At 39.1% G+C, this 14,808-nt stretch overlaps 1 protein-coding gene across 11 annotated transcripts in view; it reads right to left on the bottom strand.

The window, feature by feature from the left end:
* The window catches only part of SPIRE1 (spire type actin nucleation factor 1), a 208,158-nt gene that overhangs the window by 87,050 nt on the left and 106,300 nt on the right, over positions 1-14,808 (bottom strand). For all 11 annotated transcript variants that reach the window (XM_054460268.2, XM_054460274.2, XM_063653367.1 and 8 more), the window contains exon 3: positions 10,432-10,662. In XM_054460268.2, coding sequence (XP_054316243.1) covers positions 10,432-10,662 — 231 coding nt within the window. The remainder of the gene's footprint in view (positions 1-10,431; positions 10,663-14,808) is intronic.

Raw genomic sequence — 14,808 nt, 5'->3', positions numbered from 1 at the left:
TTTTAACAGCTACCATTTATTAAGCAATTATCATGCCAGCTACAATATTTGACATGTCGTATATACAACATAATACCATTTACTCTTCAACGTAATGCTGAATTATCCTCATTTTAATGGAAAAAGAAACTGAGGCTAACAGGAGTCACAAGACTTGTCTGTCCATAGTCACATGGTTACCATGAGGGAGAAGGAGAAGTCAAACACAGTCAGTCCCTACTGGGTTCTGAAGCCAGGCTCATTCCAATACATGTTGAATTTTGTAACGTAGTAAAAAAAAGAATGTCAGGAAAACATATGGACCTCAGGGAAGCTGCCTCATCAGTAGATGGGGAGTGGAGGAAAGAGGGCAGAGGGCGATGTAAGGCCACGGGTGCTGCCTACAGCCCTAATGTCCTTTACCATACATAATCCATAATCCCCACCCAACTACTTGTGGGTAAAAGGTGCAACTTAGTATCATGCAAAGCAATTTAGAAAAATCAAACACCATTTAATTTATCAGATTGGAAAGACATCCTATTAAGAGTCCCATACACAGGAATAATTTTATCTTTCTATAAAATAATTTTGTATCCACGTACAATCATTACATTTTAAAGTACTTCATTTGCACTAATAAGCTGTAAGTTCTCTTAATTTCTTACTAGTCAGTAAACTTGACACTAATACAATAACTAAAAATATGCATCTTATTTTAATAATTTCTATCAATTACAGAATAAATGACATCTTTGTAGTCTGTAATATCCTTAATAATGTGGCTTTCTGTTTTCATGTATAGTAACCATCTTATACAATCTAATAGTTAGATCACTATCTTTTGCAAAATACATTCTCAAGAAAATATCTTTAGTTTGAATAGGAAACCTTCACAGTAGCAAAAAAAGCTAAAAACTGCTTTATCCATAAGCATTAAAAGCAGAAATCTCACAAGTTTATTACTCACAGAGCCACCAGTAAACAGAGAGTATATTTTTTGCTCAATTATTTTTGTATTTAGAAAACATCTTGCAATACAGAATTGTCATTCAAGGTAATGAAAGACAACTACTGAGGCTTTACCTTATGTAACTTAACGCTAATCTTATATTCCAGTTACATAATGAAATGGCATAAAGCCACTGGGTTTCAAAGTTTTCAACTGCTATCCACAGTAAGAAATAAAGTTATATATATTCACATATTATACACAAACACATGCATATGTGCATGTTATACATACAAAAGCTTCACAAAACAAAACTGGCACATTCAATTGAATTCACAACCCAATCACTGGTTGTAAACTGCAACTTTAAAAACACTGGTGTAAAGGTAATAGCTAGGTCTAAAAAATGTTTTTTTAAATGCATATGACAATCTCATACATAGAAAATCTAAAGTAATACTACTAGAGTTAATAAGCAATTTCAGCAGTTGCAGAATACATGATTAACAAACAAAATCAGTTGTATTTCTACACGCGGCCAGAGAACAATTGGATAATGAGGTCAAGAAAATCACTCCATTTACAATTGCATAAAAAATGCTAAGAAATAAATTTAACCAAGGAGGTGTAAGACTTATACACTGAAGAGTACAAAATATTGTAAAAGAAATTAAAGAAGACCTAAATAAACAGAAAGAATCATGTACTCATACATTGGAAGACAATATGGTTAAGGCAACATTACCCAAAGTGATGAACAGATTGAATGCAATCCCTAACAAAATCCCAACAGCCTTTCTTTAAGAAATGGAAAGACTGATCCTAAAATTCATATGGAATTGCAAGGGGCCCCTTGCAACAACCCAATTTAGAGATCAGGAAACTGAGATTTAGACCAGGTAAGTAATTTGCCCAAGGATACACAGCTAGTCAAAGGCAGAAATGGAACCGAAACCAGGTAGTCTGACTCTGGAGCCCAAGTTCTTTTCCGTTCTACTCTAAAATGAATGTAATTACCTTTATATTAAAGGGAATAATGTTCTTAAAGTACTTAAAGCATACAGCATGGTATACAGTAAGCATGCAACAAAATCATTTTTATAGTTACAAAAAAAAGAGGTTAGGGGGACAAAATTAGGTTATATGACCTTGGACAAGTTATTTAACATTGCTGGGTTTCCATTTATCTCTAAAAAGAGAGGACTGGTTTATGTAACCTCTTATATAAATCTGTCTCTCCTCTTTACGTATAAACTTCTAAATTAAACTGAAATACTGAGGTTTTTGAGGGATCAGTCTTGGATCTTTGGGTATCCTCTGTTTACTGTAGCTGCCCTTGTCTAGTCTAATGGCTTTAAATGCCACCTATAGGCTGGTAACTCCTCAACCCCTATTCCAGGCCAGCCCTTTATGTTAACAACTTATGGCTATTTACTTAGCATTTCCACTCAGAAGTCACAAAGACAGCTCAAACAACTCTGAGAGTCATCCTTTTTTTCCCCCCTTAATATAGGGTCTTGCTATGTTGCCCAAGCTGGTCTTGAACTCTTGGGCTCAGGCAATACTCCTGCCTCAGCCTCCTGAGTAGCTGGGATTACAGGTGTGCGGCAGCATGCCTAGCTGAGAGTCATCCTTGATTATTCTTTATTCCCATACCACTCATATCCAATCCATCAGTAAGTCTTCTTGTTTCTACCTTCAAAATATACCACCTGACAGTTCTCTACTTTTCTCCATCTCCTCCACCATCATCATGGTCACAGCCACCATTTTCTTTCATTAGAGGACTCCCAACTTCCTCTCTCACTAGTCTACATGGTTCTTCACCTGACAGGCAAAATCTTTTATAAATGTAATTTGGATTATGTTCATTCCCTGCTTAAAAGCATCCAATCATTCATTCAAACAATATTCACCAAATGCCAACTACGTAGCAGGCACTGTGGCAGAAAGAAGACACAGTATTTGATATGGTTTGGCTGTGTCCCCACCCAAATCTCATCTTGAATTCCCATGTGTTGTGGGAGGGACCTGGTGGGAGGTAACTGAATCACGGGGGCAGGTCTTCCCTGTGCTGTTCTCACGACAGTGAGTAAGTCTCATGAGATCTGATGGTTTTATAAGGGGGAGTTTCCCTGCACAAGCTCTTTTTTGGCCTGCTGCCAGCGATGTAACACATGACTTGCTCCTCCTTGTCTTCCACCATGATTGTGAGGCCTCCTTAGCCACGTGGAACTGTGAGTCCATTAAACCTATTTTTCTTCCCAGTTTTAGGTTATGCCTTTATCAGCAGTGTCAAAAAGGACTAATACAGTATTGAACAAGTCAACATCCCGTTCCTCTCAAAAATAGTAATGGGTATCTCAGACCCTTAAACATACACATACACATACACACACACACACACACACACACACACATTGGGAATAACAGCTACTATTAAGAAAAACAGGCCAGGTGTGGTGGCTCAAGCCTGTAATCTCAGCACTTTGGGAGGCTGAGGTGGGTGGATCACCTGAGGTCAGGAGTTTGAGACCAGCCTGGCCAACATAGTGAAACCCCGTGTCTACTAAAAATACAAAAATTAGCTGGACATAGTGGTGAGTGCCTGTAATCCCAGCTACTTGGGAGGCTGAGGCAGGAGAATTGCTTGAACCCGGGAGGTGGAGGCTGCAGTGAGCCAAGATCACGCCACTGCACTCCAGCCTGGGCAACAGAGACTCTGTCTTAAAAAAAAAAAAAAAGAAAGAAAGAAAAAGAAAAAGAAAGCAGATGAGGTAGAAAATGAGGCCAGTGGTGGGGAGGGGCAATAATGTGGAAAGTGGTCAGTAGGTGGCACCAGAGCAGAGAGCTCAATGAAGATTGGAGTGAGCCATGCACAGACCTAAGGAAAGAGTGTCCCAGGCATGGGAGGGCCAGTGGCTCCCACTGAACTTAAAACCCAAACTCTTCTGTGTTCCTCAAGTCCTTCATCATCTAGCTCACACCTACCTCTCAAATCCCATTTGTGGCTCTTCCTTCCACTTTGTTTTGGTAATCCTAGACTTGTTTCTTTAGAACACACCGATCTTTTTGCTGATTCCTCACTCCTCCAGGTGTTGATTTCAATGTCACCTGCTCAGAACGTCTTCCGTTTGTCCTTTCTAGATGCACTACCCCCCTCTAATTTCTCTGTTACTTTTTTTTTGAAATGGGGTTTCACTCTCACTGCCCAGACTGGAGCGAAGTGTCATGATCTTGGCTCACTGCAACCTCCGCCTCCCAGGTTCAAGCGATTCTCCTGCCTCAGCCTCCCAAGTAGCTGGGATTACAGGCTCGCACCACTATGCCCGGCTATTTTTTGTATTTTTAGTAGAGACGGAGTTTCACCATGTTGGCCAGGCTGGTCTCAAACTCCTGATCTCAGGTGATCTGTCCACCTCGGCCTCTCAAAGTGCTGAGATTACAGGCGTGAGTCACTGCATCTGGCCTCTCTGTTACTTTTTAATCACCACATTCTGCATTTTCTTCTCAGCAATTATTAGGATTTAAATTACAGTAGTTCCTCCTTATCCACAGTTTCACTTTCCATGGCCTCAGTTACCTGTGGTCAACTGCATCCAAAAATATTAAATGGAAAATTCCAGAAATAAATAAATCCTAAGCTTTAAATTATATGCTGTGCTGAGTTGCATGGTGAAATCTCACACCATCCTGCACTGTCCTGCCCGAGATGTGAATCACCCCTTTGTGCAGCATATTTGCTCTCAGCCTCAAGCAATCTACCTGCCTTGGCCTCCCAAAGTGCTGGGATTATAGGTGTGAGCCACCGAGCCTGGTCTGCATACCACAAATTTTGATAGGTCACGCATTTGTTATTATTCAGTTTATTTCCATTGTGATTTCTTCTTTGACTCTTGGGGCATTTAAAAGTAGTTTCTTAATTTCCAAGTATATGTGGAAATAATAAAATCTTTTTGTTATTCATATCTGGCTTAATTCCACTATGGTAACAGAACATTTCCTATGTAATTTTAACCCTTCAAAATTTGTTAAGACTTGCTTTAAGGCCTAGCATATGGAGAAATTTTTAATTGCTCCATGTATACCTGAAAAGAACGTGTACTCTGCAGTGGATGGGTGGCATGTCCTATTAAGTCAGGTTTGTTATTCTCATTGTCCAAATATTCTATATTTGTACTGATACTAACAGAGGTATTTTAAACCTCCCTCTATGGTTGTAAATTTGTCTACTTCCCCTTTTAGTTTTGTTTGAATGTTGTTCAATGCTACTGTTATAGGCTATGTTACTAGGTGCACATAAATTTATGAATGCTATTTCTCCTTAGTAAATTGAACTTTTTATCAGTAAGCATCCTTTTTTAACTCTAGTAATGCTTTTTGCCTTTAGGTCCATTTTATATTAAAATAATATCTGTGATACTTTTCTTTTGGTTAGAATGTTATATTTTTCCATTCTTTTAGTCAAGCTTTCTATGTCCTATTTATAGTGTCTACTCTGTAAACAACATATGATTGGATTTTGTATTTTTAATGCAGTCTAAAAATCTGTGTCTTTTAAAAATTAGAGTATTTTAGGCTAGTACAATCCACAGAAATACAGTGTGAGCCATGTACGTTGTTTTAAATTTTCTAGGAGCCACATCAAAAAAAATAAAAAGAAACAAGTGAAATTAACTTTGATAATATATTTTAGTTAACCCAAAACAATAATATATATTATTATAATACTTCAAATTATAGCCAATACAAAAATTATTAACGAGGCTTTTTTTTTCTTTTGAGATGGAGTCTCACTCTGTTGCCCAGGCTGGAGTGCACTGGCATGATCTCGGCTCACTGAAACCTCTGCCTCCCAGGTTCAAGTGATTCTCCTGCCCCAGCCTCCCTAGTAGCTGGGATTACAGGCATGCAGCACCATGCCTGGCTAATTTTTTTGTCTTTTTAGTAGAGACAGGGTTTCACCATGGTAGTCAGGTCTCGAACTCCTGACCTCAAATGATCCGCCCACCTCAGCCTCCCAAAGTGCTGGGATTATAGGCATGAGCCACCGCACCCAGCCAACAAGGCATTTTACATTTTTTTTTTTGGTACTAAGTGTTTGGAATCCAGTATAGATTTCGTACTTTCAGTCCATGTCAATTCAGACTAACCACATTTCAAGTGATTAATAGTCACATGTGGCTAGTAACTACTGTATTGAGCGGTATAAATTTAGACCATTTATATTTAATGTAATTACCAATGTATTTCGGTGTCAAATTACCATCTTCTATTTGTTTTCCCACCTGTTCTATATTCCTTTTCAATTCTTTCCATCCCTTCTTTTGAATTACCAGTAATTTTATTAGCTCCACCTGCCCCCTTCCCTATTGGCCTGATATTTACAAATTCTTTTATTTATTTTTAGTGGCTTTTCTAATAAAGGTTAGGCTTTAGTGGCTTTCCTAATAAAGGTTAGCACTAATAAATTAGTGCTTTAACCTCTCAATGCCAAGGTCTTAGAACACTAACTCTACGCTACTGTTATACATTTTAATTCTAAATATATTCTAAATCATGTAAGACATTATTATTTTTTGCTGTTAATATTCATTTAGATTTATTTTCATGTTTATTTTTCTTTTTTTCTTTTTCTTTTTCTTTTTTATTTTTATTTTTTGAGGTGGAGTCTTGCTCTGTTGCCCAGGCTGGAGTGCAGGGGCACAATCTTGGTTCACTGCAACCTCTGCTTCCCAGCCTCCCAGGTTAAAGCCATTCTCCTGCCTTAGCCTCACAAGTAGCTGGGATTTCAGGCATGCACCACCACACCCAGCTAATTTTTTGTATTTTTAGTAGAGATGGGGTTTCACTATGTTGGCCAGGCTGGTCGTGAACTCCTGACCTCAAGTGATCAGCCCGTCTCAGTCTCCCAAAGTGCTGGGATTACAGGTGTGATCCACCATGTCCGGCCCATGTTTATTTTTCTTTGCTCTTCAAATCTTCTGCATCTCCTAGTTTCTACCAGACATGGACTGCCTTCTGCCTGATGTATACTCTTTAGTATTGCCTTTAGTCAAGGTCTGCTGGTGACAAATTTTCTGTGTTTGTCAGAAAAGATATTTTACCTTTTTTTTAAGAAACAAAACAAAAAAAGGTCTCACTGTGTCACCCAGGCTTGAGTGCAATGGCACCATTACTGCCCACTGCAGCCTCAACCTCCTGGGCTCAAGTGATCCACCATGCCTGGCTGATATTTTACCTTTATTGCTGAGACATTATACTGGATAAATAATTCTAGATTTAATGTTAGAACTTTGAAGATAGCATTCCACTCTGTCTTCTAACATTACTCTCCCACTGACTTACTTTGTGAAATGGGTATTGGAATGCCTGCCCAATCTACCTCACAGTGTTATCCTAAGGCTCCAGTAACAGAAGGGGGATATAAAGGCACTTTTCAACTACAATGTACCATATTAAAACATAACAAATTAATAGATTAGTTGGAATAAAAGACTATCCAGGACAAAAGTTACACATTAAAGAGCGTCTTCCTTGCTAAGAACTGAAAACAAATTGTTTCAAGTTCTTAAACATCCTATATTTGTATTAATCAAACTTAGTTTCACATTTCTACTTCAAACAAGGAGAAAGCAGTTACAACTCTTCAGATAATTCTTGTCTTCTCTTCCAACAAAGTAAACAATGAGTCAATTTATGAATTGAGGTTTTCAACCTGCTAACCAAACCACAAACTCATATCTGCACTATATGATGAGGAATCATGGGTTTTATAATATTTTAAAATTTCCATTTACTTGTAAAATGTTTCAGCAATTATTTTTCTTCTCATTCAGCTACATGGAACATTCAGAACAGTCACAGATGTGGAGAATTTTATGGGTCAGTTTTGATTAGCATGGAAACCAAGAAACAACAGGTGAGGTTGTGATATTCTCCAATAAAATTTCTAATAGAATTGTTAGTCTTCAGTTTTCCTTCAATCTATAAAACCTTAAAAATTTTTCTTTTCTTTCTTTCTTTTTTTGTTTTTTTCTTTTTTTGAGACAGTCTCACTCTGTCACCCAGGCTGGAGTGCAGTGGTGCGCTCTCAGCTCAATGCAACCTCCACCTCCCAGGTTCAAGAGATTCTCATGCCTCAGCCTCCTGACTAGCTGGGACTACAGGTATGCACCACCACACCTGATTAATTTTGTATTTTTTTTTTAGTAGAGACAGGGTTTCTCCATGTTGGCCAGCTAGTCTTGCACTCTTGGCCTCAAGTGATCCACCTGCCTTGGCCTCCCAAAATGCTGGGATTACAGGCATCAGCTATCGTGCCCAGCCTTTTTTTTTTTCTTTTAAATAGAGATAAGGTCTCACTATGTAGCCCAGGCTGGTCTCAAACTCCTGAGCTCAAGTGATCCTCCCACCTGGGTCTCCCAAAGTGGTGGATTACAGGTGTGAGCCACTATGCCCAGCCAAAAACCTGTCTTCGTAAGCACCCTTTTAACTATTCATTTTTCATATAATGATAGCAATAAGTTAGGGAACCACAGTAGCTCAAATAAAAAAATAAAAGGTATCCATTCAAACTTCTAAATGTCCAATTTTTTTTATAAGTTAAGATATTTAATGTCATTGAATAAGAATTTTAAAATTCCAATTACTCTCTGGATCTCATCTTCCAGATGAGTTTAAGACAGCAATCTGGCTATGACATGTTACATTACTGGTGCCAGGGTTGATTTTATGGATCTAGTTGGTTAGGTGGGTGTTCCTTTCCTCTTTCACCACTCCTTATGCATACTTCCCCCAATACTCACACCACCAAAATACTGTTAGCTCACTTTCAGATGTATGAGTGGTTTTGCTTCTTAATGTAAAACCTTTTTACTCTTCATTTTTTCAATCACTATTTATCAATGGTCTTCCACAGAACAAGCTGGTCATTTGTGGTCTGCAGAAAGTTTAACTGGCCTTTAAGTGTGTTTACATGTTTTTAAAAAACAAACCTTACATCTAGAAAACATAAAATAAATAAAACACATCAAATTTCTATTTGTTTGTGTATTTATATATATGTATTTTATGTGTATAGCCTGTTGATTTAAAATGAGAAGCACTACACATCTTAAAAGAACTAAAGAATATATCTGAATTTCATAAGAATAATAACTTGTATAGTTCTTTCCAGAGTCCTTGAGAGTTGTACCATCTAAGGAGGCCTAAGGAACAGGGGCACTCAGCACACCTGAAAACTACCATTGTCACAGTGCCTCTGTATTCCTGTCTCTGAAACACTTTATTAAAAGTTGGAAAATAAGAGATACACCATTGACACTGCTTATAAAACCTAGTAAATATCATATATAAGTAACTGAAAACAGAATGCTTTTATGGCTAATTTGACAAATCTGTTTGATGTTAATCTCTGTACATTTGGCATGGTAGAAATTATGACCTTCAAGTACATAGCAAAATTTAAAAGAGAAAAATTCAGTATAACCGACCAAACTTGCTTCATTACATATAAATACCACTAAGCAGGTCAAGAAAACCTAAAACAATCAGCTGTGATACTTGAGATGCAAAATCTTCATGTAAGTAAGTGGATCACAGTTGTTATTTACTCTAGAAAAAGGAAATACAGAGGTCAACTTAAGACATAATGCCCAGTCAAGCTGATACATGATATGTAATAAGGGGAATATAATATCTAAAAGCGGTTTCTTGAGTTATGATTCAATCATAAATGTCCATGTTCAGGCTGCTGACAAATCTGGGAACTATTATTAAATGCTGAATCACCATTCTTTATTATTAGTAGTAGTATTATTATTATTGAGACGGAGTCTCGCTCTGTTGTCCAGGCTGAAGTGCAGTGGCACGATCTCGGCTCACTGCAAGCTCTGCCTCCCAGGTTCACACCATTCTCCTATTCTCCTGCCTAGCCTCCCAAGCAGCTGGGACTACAGGCGCCCGCTACCACGCCCAGCTAATTTTTTGTTTTTTTAGTAGAGACAGGGTTTGACCATGTTAGCCAGGATGGTCTCCATCTCCTGACCTCGTGATCTGCCTGCCTCGGCCTCCCAAAGTGCTGGGATTACAGGTGTAAGCCACCGCGCCCAGCCTCTTTTTTATTTTTAAATAAATGTAGATATGTGTCAACCATTCAATTTTTTTAAAATAACAGGCTGGACACAGTGGCTCATTTCTGTAATCCCAGCACTCTGGGAGGCCAAGGCAGGAGGATCACTTAAGCCCAGGGGTTCAAAACCAGCTGAGCAACATAGCAAGACCCCATCTCTGCAAAAAATTTAAAAATTAGCCAGGTGTGGTGGCATACACCTGTAGTCCCAGCTACTCGTGAGGCAGAGGCTGCAGTGAGCCATGATCACACCACTGCACTCTAGCCTGGGCGACAGAGTGAGACCATCTCTCCATGGGGGGAAAAAAAAAGAAGAAGAAATAACAACTTTTGAAAAAAACAAGCACTGCATAAAACGTTGCCTTACCTTCATGACATCTCTATATGACCGAATAGCTGAGATTTTTCTCTTTTCGTCTTCATCTTCCAGGCCTTCTTCTGCAGCCTCATAGCCCTCATCATTGCTACCGTCAGCTTCTACCGTGTTGGCCATGTGGTCGATGAGCTGCTCTAGGGGAGGGCTTAATTCCCTTTCTTCATTCTCCTTCAAACCATAGTCCAGTGCTTTATAAATAATAATTCCCAAAGATTCAATGACCTAAGAACATTTAAAAAAGTGGTTAATGGAGATGACTGAAGAACTTTCTAGGACTAATTGTGAGGCATAAAATGTTTAGTATGATTTTTTTCCCTCAAACCAACATACAACACATACACAAACCCTTTTTATATTCTCTTAGATTTATACTTTGTGTTAAAATCTATATTTGCCATTCATATATAAAATATTAACCAAGTTGATTTTCCACATTTCCAAAAGGTATTTCTGAGAACAGATATAGTTATCAAAGAATATATCCTCTCAGAACTCTCATGCCAATGTTTATCTAATTAGAGATTCACAGACATCCCAAGTATCTGAAAGACTGAAAACTCAGTTATGGGTAGCAATTAACTTAAGCCTAAACAACAACAAAAATCTATTCATATCCATGTATACACACTTCTCTAGTTCCATTCAATCACTGAAAACACATCTCTCTCAGATGATGCAAACAAATGAGAGACCTTTTGCAAACCCTGAATTTTCAAGGCAGCCCACAGATAACCCTCCCTACCACACACCTCCATCAATATTACTGCCGGGCAAATGAACCTCATTTATGAACAGTAGATACACCACTGTTGCACACCACCTTGACAACTGCTCCAGACTTTGGCCAACACAGGACATCCCACTTTATTTCTCAATACTGCCTTTCTGCTATATATAAAAAAAAAATCACATATAAAACCTTTTAATTTTATTGTTCTCTCTCTCTCTTTCTCTGTCTCTCTTTCTCTCTCTCTCTAAAGAACACTGGCAGCCAGTGCAGTGGCTGATGCCTGTAATCCCAGCACTTTGGGAGGCTGAGGCGGGCAGATCACTTGAGGTCAGGAGTTCAAGATCAGCCTGGCCAACATGGCGAAACCCTGTCTCTACTAAAAATACAAAAATGAGCTGGGCGTGGTGGCGTGTGCTGGTAATCCCAGTTTCTTGGAAGGCTGAGGCAGAAGAATCGCTTGAACCAGGGAAGCGGAGGTTACAGTGAGCTGACATTGCGCCACTGCACTTCAGCCTGGGTGACCGAGCAAAACTCTATCTCAAACAAACAAACAAACAACAACAAACAGGCAATGAAGCCAAAGAATTAAAGTTAAATCCTGACTTTTACCACTAGCCAGCTGCCTCAGGACAAATCATTTTAGTGATGACTTTTCTCATCCGTTAAATGGGGATGTCAATGATACCTCCATTTAATAAGATTCTGTTAAGACTATGCATTCACTATGCATGGAAGTACCTGGTACAATATCTGACTTATTACAGGGACTCAATAATATTCTCACTGCCCTCTCCTTCCTTTAGCCCACTCTTTTCCAATGTTTATCAGTTACTCCCAAAATTAATAAAATCTTTCATTTTCATTATTTCATTTATAGCTGGTAATACAGCATTTTTTAAAAAGTGCACCACAAATAAAAAAAGAAAGTCAGAAGTTTCTAACATGAGTTAAACACAAGAGAGTCACTGACTGTAGCTCTTAAAAGCACTCACTCAAAATTCTCTACAAAAATTCAAAAATTCTCTACAAAATCTGAAATCTACTTTACCAATGAAATAATATTTTCTCAACACTAGCATTCAAAATGAATATCATACTTAAAAATTCTTAACTTCTAAGTTTTTAAACAATACTGTTTTAAAATATTTCTTACTGAAAATACGTAATATTTTCACTGGATTTATGGTCTGACCTGGCACTATAGCCATTCTTTTCTTTCTTTTTTTTTTTTTTCTTCTTTTGAGACAAGGTCTCACTCTGTCACCCGGGCTGGAATGCAGTGGTACAATTATGGCTCACTGCAGCTTCAACCTCCTTGGGCTGAGATGATCCTCCCACCTTAGCCTCCCTAGTAGCTGGGAAAACAGGTATACACCACCAGGCCTGGCTAATTTTTTTGGAATTTTTTAGAGACAGGGTTTCACCATGTTGTCCAAGCTGGTCTCAAACTCCTGAACTTAGGCAATGGGCCTGCCTCGGCCTCTCAAAGTGCTAGGATTACAGGAATGAGCCACCACGCACTATTTTCTATTATAAAAATGAATTTAAACAATGGATCTTCTAAGTTCCGAGGCAACTGACTACTTTAGTTATCCCTCCTGGCAGTGTCCCAGGACAACCCCCACTTTGTCCACCAGCCTGTTCAGGAGAAGGTACCATTTCAGTGCTTCCCTGGCACAGGGTACACATTGCTCTCACAGCATGTACCATTCTCACCACAGGCAGGTGCTGCTTAGCGCAAGGATTTTAACTTTCAAAGACGACAGAGCCTAACACTGTGGTGTGCATTAGAAAAAAACTTGTTAAACTGAACGTAGGGCAGTCACTTTAACTATCAGAGCGTCCCTACTAATATAATGAAAGCCTCAGAAATAAAAAAGTTAGATTACATTCAGTATATATATTTTTAAGGCTGAGAAGGTCTTGTTGCAATTATTCCCAGTGAGAAATCACAATTAACTGAGTTTTACATGATTGGATGACTCTAACCATCTATATAACCCTCCCCTTCTTTTTTTGTTTTGCTTTCTATTTGTTTTTGTTGTTGTTGTTTTTTGTTTTTTTTTTTTTGAGACAGTCTCGCTCTGCCGCCAGGCTGGAGTAGAGTGGCGCGATCTCGGCTCACTGCAATCTCCACCTCCCGGATTCAAGCGATTCCCCTGCCTCAGCCTCTTGAGTAGCTGGGAGTACAGGTGTGCACCACCATGCCGGGGTACTTTTTTGTATTTTAGTAGAGTCGGGGTTTTGCCATGTTGGTCAGGACGGTCTCGATTTCCTGACCTCGTGATCCGCCCGCCTCAGCCTCCCGGAGTGCTGGGATTACAGGTGTGAGCTACAGTGCCCAACCAACCCTATCCTTCTTCCTAGGGAGGTGGGAAAAACCCTGTTATATAACCCTATCCCTCCCTCTAGAGCTGGGGGGAGAAAAATCACAAAACCATTGCAAATACCAACACCAGCGATGGCTTCCAACCATAGCAAAGACCCAAGAATCACTCAGCAAGCTTGCTCTTCTCTGCTCAATTACCTTGCCTACAGGAGCTAATCCATTCTTCTTCAAGAAGTCATTTTGTATCATCTTTCTCTTTAATCCAACACTCTTTCCTGCCTCTCTAGGGCTCAGCTCCAAATAAAACAATCATTTTCCCACTTTCGAATGTACAAACTGATAGGAATCTATACTTATTTGCCCTTCCTTCCTTTCACAGTGGAGGAGTAGGTCTTCTATTCCTGTTTAAAGGTCAGCCCCACTCTCCTAACCCCTCATACCCTCCAGTGCAATCCCATTTCTGTGTTCCCTTTACAAGCAAACCTCCCGAAAGGGCGGTAGCAATGCCAATGGTAGCAATGACGAGGGCTATGAGGCTGCAGAAGGCCTGGAAGATGAAGATGAAAAGAGAAAAAATCTCAGGTATTCGCTTGTATAGAGTCATGACGGTAAGGCAGCAGTTTATGCAGTACTTGTTTTTCTCAAGAGTTATTATTTCTTTTTTTTTTTTTCCTAGAGAGACAGGATCTCACTCTATCACCCAGGCTAGAGTGCAATGGTGCAATCGTGGCTCACTGCAGCCTCTGCCTCCTGAGTAGCTGGGACTACAGGTGTATGGTGACACCTGGCTAATTTTTAAATTTTCTGCAGAGATGAGGTCTAGCTATGTTGCTCAGGCTGGTTTTGAACCCCTGGGCTCGAGCAATCCTCCTGCCTTGGTCTCCCAAAGTGCTAGGATTACAGACATAAGCCACTATCTGTAATGAGCCCATCTCTCCTTTCCCTCCTTCCATTCACTGTTTAATTCATTCCCATCTAACGTCTTTCCTTTTGAAACCACTGAAACACAAATACTAAAGTCACAAACAATCTCTATATACAAAGTTTAACCCATCCTCATCCTAAATGACTGCTTAATAGCATCCAACACAAGTGACTCATTTCTTCCATTCTAAACACTCTGGATTCTAGATTTTCTCTTAGCAACTACTTCTCAATCTGTCTACAGATCCTTCCTCCTGCAACTGTTTAATCGATGGAGTTCCTCAGAGCTCATGCACTCTACTTTCTTCCAAAATCTCTTGCAAAGTGCTCTTATACATAGCCAATGCTATAAATACAATATGAATTCTGATATTTCCTTAACTTA

The sequence above is a fragment of the Pongo pygmaeus genome, chromosome 17, assembly GCF_028885625.2.
Source record: "Pongo pygmaeus isolate AG05252 chromosome 17, NHGRI_mPonPyg2-v2.0_pri, whole genome shotgun sequence".
Classification (NCBI taxonomy): Eukaryota; Metazoa; Chordata; class Mammalia; order Primates; family Hominidae; genus Pongo; species Pongo pygmaeus.
Note: the sequence above shows the minus strand (reverse complement) of the source record. Positions and strands in the feature narration are given on the sequence as shown.